General features: G+C 34.7%; 1 protein-coding gene across 2 annotated transcripts; it reads right to left on the minus strand.

Moving 5' to 3' along the window:
- Positions 1–686: 686 nt before the first annotated feature.
- On the minus strand, positions 687–10,496 carry LOC110655157 (uncharacterized). 2 transcript variants are annotated; one of them, XM_021811361.2, is made up of 6 exons: positions 10,215–10,494; positions 9,820–10,016; positions 4,179–4,259; positions 1,750–1,989; positions 1,195–1,272; positions 687–1,100 (listed from the first exon to the last, which is right to left on the minus strand). In XM_021811361.2, exons 1-6 carry the CDS (start codon positions 10,327–10,329, stop codon positions 858–860), a joined length of 954 nt encoding a protein of 317 aa, XP_021667053.2. In that variant the 5' UTR covers positions 10,330–10,494; the 3' UTR covers positions 687–857. The 2 variants fall into 2 exon arrangements, with proteins under 2 accessions (XP_021667053.2, XP_021667054.2); XM_021811362.2 differs by lacking the exon at positions 4,179–4,259 and having other exon boundaries at positions 10,215–10,496.
- Positions 10,497–10,697: the final 201 nt, after the last annotated feature.

Raw genomic sequence — 10,697 nt, forward strand, 5'->3', positions numbered from 1 at the left:
ATACAGATTATCATAGTTGAAAATAAAGATTGTTAAGGCCTACGGCTCTATAGGCCGAAGAGCAATCCTGATCGTGCACGATATCTCTTTTGACTTCTGCATTATGCTACAGCTAGACTCGGCCTCCAGGCCTGTAAGCAATAACCGGAATCATGAATCCCAGAAGTTTCGATTTCAATTTGATGTGGTCTAAATTCAACAGTCTAATTTTTTTTCAGATTTTTTTTTATTTTTTAAATAAAAAAAAGCAATTCGACTACAAATCATCCAATTCGAATTTCAGGTCAATTCTGATCCGATTCGTTTACAGTTTTAAGTTTAAAACCTGGCCGCCAGGCTGGTTCTAGTATGAACCTCCAAAATTTTGGTTCTAGCTCAATCTGGTCCAATTTTTTTTTAAATTCATTTTTAAATTTTTTTTAAATGAAAAAAAGGCAATTCAACGAGAACCATCCAGTTCGAGTTTTGATTTAATTTTAGTACAATTCATTTAAGCTTCAAGTCAATGACGGATTTAGCCAATTCAGGTTCTAAACCGGCCCTTTGGACGGGTCTATGCCAAGGTCCTATTGCGACAGTGGAAAAAGGTTTTTGCCAAGGTATAAAAACGACTTTCCTAATTTGCCCTTATTTTTTTGCTAATATTTACTTTAGCAAATTCCAATTCCAACAAAAAAGAAAAAAACTAAGTCCCCAGAAAAACAAGAGTAACTTTAATCAACACGTTAATCTAATAACAATTCTGGTGATTAACATTCTAAGTTACACAGCATTGCATGATAATATATTAACATCCATCCAAAAGGGTTAGTCTGTATCAAACTATACAGGAATATTCAATGACTAACAGACACGCTCTACGTCATTCGAGCATATGATCGCGTCACTCTTTTCAGATTAGTAGCAGATGAAACTTGAGATGAGCCACATGCACCAATATCTGCATCAGCATTTCTGTTGGCTTTAAGCTTTCTCCTTTTGGATCCTGCAGGTGGTTGGCTCACAGTAGGTTCATTCAGCTCATCCTCTACCTCAATTGCTTCAGGTTTGGGAATCTGAAATTCCCACTGAACGCCACAAGTTGGACAAACTATTTTACCCTGCAATGTCCTTGTGTCAGTTATTTATGATGCAAGAAAATCTGACGGTTGATACCAGATAAAATAAATTCACCAAAAGATTCAAAACTTGTACCCTGCTTTGGGAAAATTTTTTCTTCAGGCAGTAATGATGAATTCGCAGCATACAACCTTCATTTTGGCATACTTTTGCCTGTCAGAAATAAACAGAACAAATCACTGGTTTGTTAGAAATACAAACAATGGTCCATCATTCAGACCTAATTACTGCAAATTGATGTGGCAGTTGTGGGCTGTTTAATAAAGATAGCACTACTGAAATTATCTCAATCCTCGAGGTTACTAGTGAAAGCAAAATGTTATTCCACTTCTAAAACTATGCATGTCCGCATACATATCCTGCTTTGAAGCTATATGAATGTTTAAGCGTATTTAAGTTTCAGCAAGCCCCTCTAACAGCTGTACTAACTGAATATTGTTAAGAATCACCATTTGAAAATAGTTGTGGTTTCTCATAAAACATAAGGAGCAATGCACAAAAATATTCCAATTAATGGGCTAATTCATGTCATTCAACTGAGCTGAAATTCTGAACTACTACTACATGCACAATCAACTAAATGTCCCTGAATTTGCTTCAATGTAGAGACGGGTATCAAATCAAAAAAACCTTTATTGCAGCTTCATTGCATACTTCACATGTTGGAATGCCAGAATTATGAAACCAACTTCGCAAATCAAGGTAGGATTTGACACCAAGTCCAATGTCACCATCAGGGGTGTGACAAAGCCACTGGTCATGCACGAGTTCATCAAGAGTTTTTTCCTTCTGGGACATAGAGAAATTCCTTAATGCAGGAGGGACTTGAGACAAACCACCTTGAGATTGTGATCCCATCCCTCTATGAACCTGAAAGCAGAACAGTACTTCTTAAGCACTGGGTGCATGCATATAATTAGAGAGAAAAAAAAAATTAATATAAGAAAAATAGAGCAATGTTCAAGGAAGTTTCTAGCCCTATGAAAACAATTTTTCTAAATCAGCATAAACTTGTCTACCTATTCAGCAATTTATTGTGATAATTTATTCAATTCGCAACATGACAATCATTTGAAGAACATGTTGCTAATTTGTAAACCAAGCCACAATGATGTGCAGTGCACAATTTAAAAGCTGATGCTACTTGCCAAGTAAATGAAAGTATAACGCCAATAATCAGAAAGAACAGATGCATGCTAGGTATAGATACATTTATTTTTTTAATAACACAGAAATAATGACGAGCTAGACATGAAAATTACTATTTGTCAAACTCAATGCAAATCATGAAAAGATCAAAATATTTTAAAAATTCATTATATCCAGGTATCTAGAGGTAGAAATCATAAAACGGACAAGCCTAAAACACTAAACAAGGATTTCATCTTCCTTAGACAGATTCAGCTAGGGGTGGGCATTCAGTTCGAAACGAACCGAACCTAACTGAATTACATATTTTAGAAACCGAACCGAACCAAATGGATGAAAAACCGAATCGAACTTAACCGCTCTATTTTGGTTCGGTTCGGTTCAAACCGATCGATTTTTACTTTTGATTGATTTTTTAATTTAGACTTAATTTATTTGATCTAATTTTGACTTTGATTTGAACCTAATAACCATTAATCAATGAAATTAAACAATTTATATATATATATAATTAAATATAATTCATAAATTCCCCATAAAAATAAATCCATTCAAAAATCGATTTAGTTCGATTTGAATATATAAAATTACTATTTAGTTCGGTTCAGTTTAACCGATTTTTTTCTCTTCAAAACCGAATCGAACCGAAATAACTGAAATTTTTATAATATAAAATCGAACCGAACCAAACTGATTGAACCGAATTAACTCGGTTCGGTTCGATTTTGTGGTTTAAACCGAATCTGCTCACCCCTAGATTTAGCCTTCCAAAGGAATTTATATTTAGTGAAGAATCAGCAGTAATCACTTTAAATAACTCGGCTCAATCTTTCAAGTAGATAGGGGATGTAAGGAAGATATTAGTCATAGGATTAAAGCCAGATGGTTGAAGTGGAAACGTGCCACGGGAATTTTATGTGATCGCAAGATTCTCAATAAGTTGAAAGGAAAATTTTACCGTATAGCCATACGACCGGCTATGTTATATGATAGTGAGTGTTGGGCACTGAAAGAATTGTATGTGTCTAAGATAAGAGTTGCGGAAATAAGAATGTTAAGGTGGATGAATGGCCATACTAGATTAGATAAAGTCCGTAATGGGAGTATTAGAGAAAAGGTAGGAGTGGTGCCAATTGAGGATAAGTTGAGAGAAGGGAGATTGAGGTGGTTTGGTCATGTGAAGTGCAGACATACGGAGGCTCCAGTCAGACAAGTAGAGCACATTAGGTTAGAGGATAGAAAGAAAAGAAGGGATGGACCTCAACTGACTCAGAGGAGAGTGGTACAACATGACCTAGAAGCATTACACATTTCAAAGGATTTAACTCAAAATCGTTTAGAGTAGAGAAAAAGAATTAATATAACCGATCCCAAATTTTTAAGATAAAGGCTTAGTTGAGTTGAGTTAAGTTGAAGAATCAGTAGTAAGTCAGTAACTAATAGCATCTATTAGCCCAATTGCTGAAGTCCCCGGCTAATTAACCTCATTATAATCCTGTCACCAATAGAATTGCACTTATATGTGGGGCCTTTATCCTTTTGTCAATGTAATATTATAAATACAAGATTACTTTAACCCTAGCTTGAAAAACATATGACATCAAAGTTTACTTTTGTCGTCATATTTACTTGTGATTGCCAAAAGAAACTTTTGATTGCCAATTACATATTTACTACTAATGAAATCAAATCACAGAAAAAACTTGTGATTGCCAATTACATATTTGCTTGGACTTTTCCCCATCCACTTAGTCAAAGAACAAGCTTGTTGGGATTTAGAAAATTTTTCTAAAAATGTAATTGGGTCATATTAGTTGCAACTGAACACAGTGCAAACAGCAGTATCATTTATCATCACCAATTGCTGGATTAGATTAATAATGAATGAAATTCAGTGCAAAAGTCCAAACCTGATTCTCTAGCCGTATATTGAGAGCATCAATTGTAGAAATGCTACCCTGGGCTGTGGCATCCTGCATTATTGCTTCTATCTGACATATAAAATTGAAGAAATGAGACAAACAAAAAGGGACATTGTAAACAAAACAAACTATATCCCATAGTGATTGAAATCAGAACATCAATGCACATAAAGAAATGTATCTATACTGCCACCTGATTTTTTTTCTTTTTTAATTCATTAGGAATTATTGTTCCAAATATATACAATTCTATCTATCTATCTACTTGTTTAGGAAATAGGAATGGTTAGGAATTCCTAAATAATTAGGAATCTAAATATATACAATTATATACAATCAACAATATCCATAAAACTCCTCATTTAAGTTGGAGCAAAGATATTAATCATGTCCACTTGTTATAAATGTAGTAAACCCGAGCTCCATTCAGAACTTTTGTAAAAATATCTCTTAAGTACTCTCTAGCCTTGACATGTATCGTTTAGATAATCTTCTGCTGAATCTTTTCACGAACGAAATAACAGTCAATCTCTATGTATTTAGTTCGCTTATGAAATCCTAGATTAGAAGCAATCTGGAGAGCAACTTGATTATCACACCACAACTGAACAAGTAGAGATGTCTTAAGACTAGCCTCATCCAATAATTGAAGTATTCACGTTATTTCATAAGTTGATTGTAACATTGCTCTGTATTCCGATTCAACACTAGATTAGAGACAACATTTTACTTCTCACTCCTCCAAGATACCAAATTACCTCTAACAAAGACACAATATCTTGTAGGTGACCTCTTGTCAGCCTTAGATCCTACCAAATTGGCATCTGAAAAAATTTAACATTCAAATGTCCATTATGACTTTATAGTAAGCCTCGTCCTGGAGTTCCTTTCAAATAACACAAAATTTACCCCAAGGCTTCCCAATGAGCAACAGTTAGGAAGACATAAACTGACTCGCTACATTGACAAAATATACAATGTCAGGACAAGTTACTGTAAGATAATTCAATTTATCCACCGGTGTCTTGTACATATTAGGATCTTCAAACAACTTACCATCCCCAGCTATAAGTTGTAAATTCAGAGTCATTTGTGCACTGCAAAACTTAGAACCTAATTTCCCTGTTTCTATCAATAGATCAAGAAAATACTTTCTTTGAGATATGAAAATGTCTTTCTTACTCCTCATAATTTCAATTTCCAAGAAATACTTTAATAAGCCCAAGTCTTTTGTCTGAAATTGTGTTTGTAAAAAAGATTTAAGAGATGAAATACTTGTTGAATCACTTTTAGTAATAACAAAATCACCACATAAACTACTAGCAAAATTAGGCTAGACTTTGATTACTTATACAACACTAAAAGATTACACTTGCTCTTTGCATACTAAACTGTTGTATTGCCTCACTGAATCTCTTAAACAAAGCCCGAAGACTTTGTTTCAAGCAATAAAGAGACTTTCAAAGTCTGCAAACCTTACCCAACTCTCCATGAGCAACAAATCCAAGTGGTTGCTCCATATAAACTTCTTAAAGGTCACCATGAAGAAATACATTCTTGATATCTAATTGATGAAGAGGCCAGTCATGTGTGGTTCACAGAGAGAAAAACAAACGAACAAGAGAAAGCTTGGCCACAGGAGAGAACATATCAAAATAATCAACTCCATAAGTTTGAACATACCCTTTGGTAATAAAGCAGGCCGTTAACCAAGCTATAGAATCATCTGGATTCACTTTCAATGCAAAAATCCACTTACAACCAATAGTTTTTTTATAGGTGGGAAAAGGCACCAAATCGCATGTACCATTAGCATCTAAAGCCTCCACTTCCTTTATAATAGCAGCATGCCAATCAGGATGTGACAAGGCTTCAACAACATTTTTAGGAACAAATGTAAGATCTAAAGATGTGATTAAATAGTAAGACGAAGATGAAGACGATAAATGGTTATGAGAAACAAAAGATGATATAAGATAAGTACATGTACGTTTACTTCGCGAAGGGTAATGGGAAGGTCCAGGTTGGAATCAGAGGCAATGGTGGTGGCAATTGGATCTTGCAATGAAGAAACTGGTAACGAACATGAATCAAGATCCTCCGATCTTCGAGAATATACATGACCAATTGGAGGACAAACATTTGTCGGGGCTGATGAAGTGGGAGAACTTTGAGGACTGGACATTTTAATAGTATACACTAAAAGATCATCCTCCTCTCTCTACCTCTCATAAATAGACAAGGAAGGAAAGAAAGGAGTAGACTCAAAGAATGTAACATTAGTAAACACAAGGTAACAATTAAGAGTCGGAGAAAAGCACCAGTACCCTTTCTGAAGACAAGATACTCTAGAAAGAAACATTTAAGAGACTTTGGATCCAATTTAGTTACAAATAGACGGACATCTTGCATAAAACAAGTACTACCAAATATATGTTGTTCAATAGGAACAAGGATTTGGATGGAAACAACAAAAAAAATATAAGGAATATCATCACAAACAACAGAAGAAGGCACGCAACTAATTAAAAAATAGGACGTAGAGACTACATCAGCCCAAAATTCTTTGGGTACCTTCAACTCAACTCAACTCAACTCAACTAAGCCTTTATCCCAAAAATTTGGGGTCGGCTATATGGATTCGCTTTTTCCACTCTGAACGATTTTGAGTTAAATCCTCAGAAATGTGTAATGCTTCTAAGTCATCTTTATACTACTCCTCCAAGTCAATTTAGGTCTACCCCTTTTTTTCTTTCTATCCTCTAGCCTAATGTGCTCTACTTGTCTAACTGGAGCCTCCGTATGTCTACGCTTCACATGACCAAACCACCTCAATCTCCCTTCTCTCAACTTATCTTCAATTGGCACCACTCCTACCTTTTCTCTAATACTTTCATTACGGACTTTATCTAGTCTAGCATAGCCGGTCGTATGGCTGTACTCTTTGGGTACCTTCATTTGAAAAAAAAGTGCTTGAGAAACTTTAAGAAGATGGCAGTTTTTTCTTTCAACACCGCCATTTTGAGATGTTGTATTAACACATGAGGATTGATGAAGGACACAATTCTATGCCATATAATTGTGACAACTTTCTAAAAAATAGTCTTTGGAATTATCACTTCACAATATACATATAGAGACATAAAACTGAGTTTTTATTTCAGTACAAAAGGCAAAAAAGATAGAAAATAACTATGAGCAATTTTTCATTAAATAGTGCCAAGTAACATGAGAGTAGTTATCAACAAAAGTAACAAAATATAACCCAAATTTTGAAACAATAGAAAATGGACCCCAAATATCAGAATGATTAACCCAAGGGACAAAGCCCGTTTATTGACCTAGGGGACTAAAGGTAACAGATGATATTTGGCAAATTGACATGACTCACATTCTAAAATGGATAATGACTGGAACTAAGGACATAATTTCTTTAAGGTAGATAAGGAAGGGTATCCTAATCTACAATGAATTTCAAAAGGAGTTGAGGCTGGGGAGCATACAAGAGACCTAGGTACCTATGTGTCAAGGATATAGAGACCTCCAGACTCAAGTCCTCTATCAATAATCTGCTTTGTCATAAGATCCTGAAATAGACAATAATCAAGAAAGAATAAGCAGAACAATTTAATGCTCAAATAATTTTACTCACGGAAATTAAATTGAAAAAAAAAAACTTAGGTAGGCTTAACACAAACGACAAAGAGATTGATGAAGATAGATCAACAATTCCAAAACCACGAACACAAGAGGTAGACCCATCTTCTAAAGTTACATTAGAAGACGTTGTATGGGATTGAAAGTAGAAAATAGACTCGAATTATCCTATCATATGTTGTAGCACCAAAATCAATGATCCAATGAGAAGATGCGGAAACAAGACATTGAGAGGATTTACTTGACAAATTGGTGATAGCAGTAATAGAGGAAGTAGCAAACTTCAATGATGTTCGATACTGATAGAATTGGGCATATTCATCTGTAGATACTAGGATGGTCTTACTTTATGCCATCTTAAGAAACTAACCAAGACTAATTCTCAAGTATTCTCTTTTAGAGGCAAATAAAAAAAAGATCACAATTCTTAGTCACTAAATGGCATATAAGAGCTTACCTTATGCCAAGAGCTTTTAAAAAGAAAAGAAGAGCCTTTCCAAAAAACAAATTCTTGGTAACTAAATCTTCTCAATCACTAAAGAAGGAAGACCCAAACCACCCAGCTGCTCACAAGAATGCAACGAAATAGGTAATGCAGCAACAGCAGCAGAAACAACCAAAAGTCTCAAGAGAAAATTGACCCAAAATCTCAAAAGAGTCACCAAAAGTCAGAGCTTACAATCAACAAAAGAACGTTTTCAAGTACTGAAAAGCAAATATATCAGAGTAACAAGTTTTAAGAATAGCTAAACCCAAAAAACAGAGAAGTCGAACCCCAAAACAAAGGGCAACACAGAGAGAAGCACTGGATCCCAAAACAAACCACAGGACTGCAACAAACACACCAAAGTGACCCCGGAGAAGAACAGGTGCTGGACGATGTCAGAAAACAACACATGCGCCGATGTGTGGGATCAGTGTTAGAACTTATCTCCAAAACATGAGGCCTACGAACTGGTCTCCTGGTGATTGGATTCTAGAGGGAGGCTCACCAGTAGTTGGGTTTCCTCCCTGGGCAGGTGGTGAGACAAACTGACCACTAGAGATGAGTCACCTAAGTGGCATTAACTTCAGCACCCAAAAAAACAAAGCAAAGAAGGAAAAAAATATTCAGCAATGCTCTGATGTGATGTTACGTGAACTATCTTTTTCTTCTTTTATTCATTAGGAATTAATGTCACAAATTTATACAATTCTATCTACCTATTTAGGAATGTAATTCCTATAACTATGCTACCCTAACTAATTAAGAATCTAAATCTATACAATTATATACAATGGTCAATAATATCTATAACATATAATAATGCTAACATTAGATTACATCAACACACACCAAAAGTTGAAAAACCAACAATAGCTTCTAGTTTTCAAGAAATCAAAGAACTGTAAAAGATGGACACAAATTGATGCCTTGTATATTTACAAACAAACATCATGGCAAATATTTCTGCTGTCGTGGGGTCATGATGTAAAAGATATAAACAGAGGTATTTGTATATTCTCTTCATTGCTAGAAAAGGAAATTTAATGCTGGGCTACTTCAAACATTCTAGTTAAATTCATAGCAACATGATAACACACACAGTTGCTACCTCAATTGTTGAAGGTGTATTTGAGGAAATTGATCTCTTATAAAAATATAATTATTGGTACATGGCAAAGTTAATTCAAATTGCCTGCTTAACACATTTCAAAGAAAGCAGCATGCCCAATTCTCGATTCCTTCTGAACACTATGGTCATAAGTATATTCTACATTTTTCCACACTTGCATTCAAATTGCAAAGCCTCCATTACATAGTTCTTAAAAGAATTAATCCATACAACAATACTAGTATTTACCACATCTTCCCAATTATCACTAATAAAAAGAACAGAGCTTTCTCAACTCTACATGGATAATCAATACTGAAGGCTAACAAATATAACATGTTTCACTTCAATAAATATAATTTCGTAGCAACACTTACAACACCCTTATAAAAAGTAATCTGCGGAACAGAGTATTTAGTTCCAAACTTGGATTGCTCATCAGAAACATTATTGACAAGTCCATAGCAAACTTGACCATCATTCTGGTTTCTGCAGCGACGCAACTCCATCTGAACATATGAAAGTTCCTTGTTTATCTTCAGAAGAAAATCATTGAAATCCCGCTCATGAGAACCTGTATCAAAACGCAATATGCACCACTAAAACCTCAATGAACCGTCAATATAACACTTCAAAATATCTACAGTAGCAAAAGAGCTCAAAATTTCAATAAATTACTTCAATTTTATCGGATTCTCACCAAGCAAACAGACCATTTTTTCTATAATTCAAAAAAGTGAAAAAAAAAGAAGGAAGAAGAGAGGCAAAATACGTGGGTTTTTTCCGGTGACGGCAGCGAAGATCTTGTGGAATTCGTTCTCCTTGAGTGGGCCGCGCGTCATCAACGCTTGAATAAGAGTGTGGTGCTTCCAATTGAGCACGGCCATGTATTCGACTTTAAAACCCTAGATTTGATCGGAAGTATGAATTTTGGTGGGCAAAGTGAGGATATTTTCGGCGGAGAAGGGTTTCTTGGCGAGCAGGGCGGGAAAATATTGCTTTTTTACGTACAGCAGAGACATTTCTACACCATTTTTTTTAAAATGGAATTTAAGAAATTCTAATTTAAATATTTTGTTTGAGAATGAATTTTAAATTTTTAGAAAATTTTCATATTATTAATCATAAAATCTAATTCACTATTACTTTGATGTCACAAAAAAATTAGGCCTTGAATTTAAAAATTAAAAATTTTTGGGCTTTAAATTATAAAAATTTTAACTACATAATCTTAATTAGAACTAATCCTATACGT

The sequence above is a fragment of the Hevea brasiliensis genome, chromosome 6 (genome assembly GCF_030052815.1).
Source record: "Hevea brasiliensis isolate MT/VB/25A 57/8 chromosome 6, ASM3005281v1, whole genome shotgun sequence".
In the NCBI taxonomy this organism is placed as follows: Eukaryota; Viridiplantae; Streptophyta; class Magnoliopsida; order Malpighiales; family Euphorbiaceae; genus Hevea; species Hevea brasiliensis.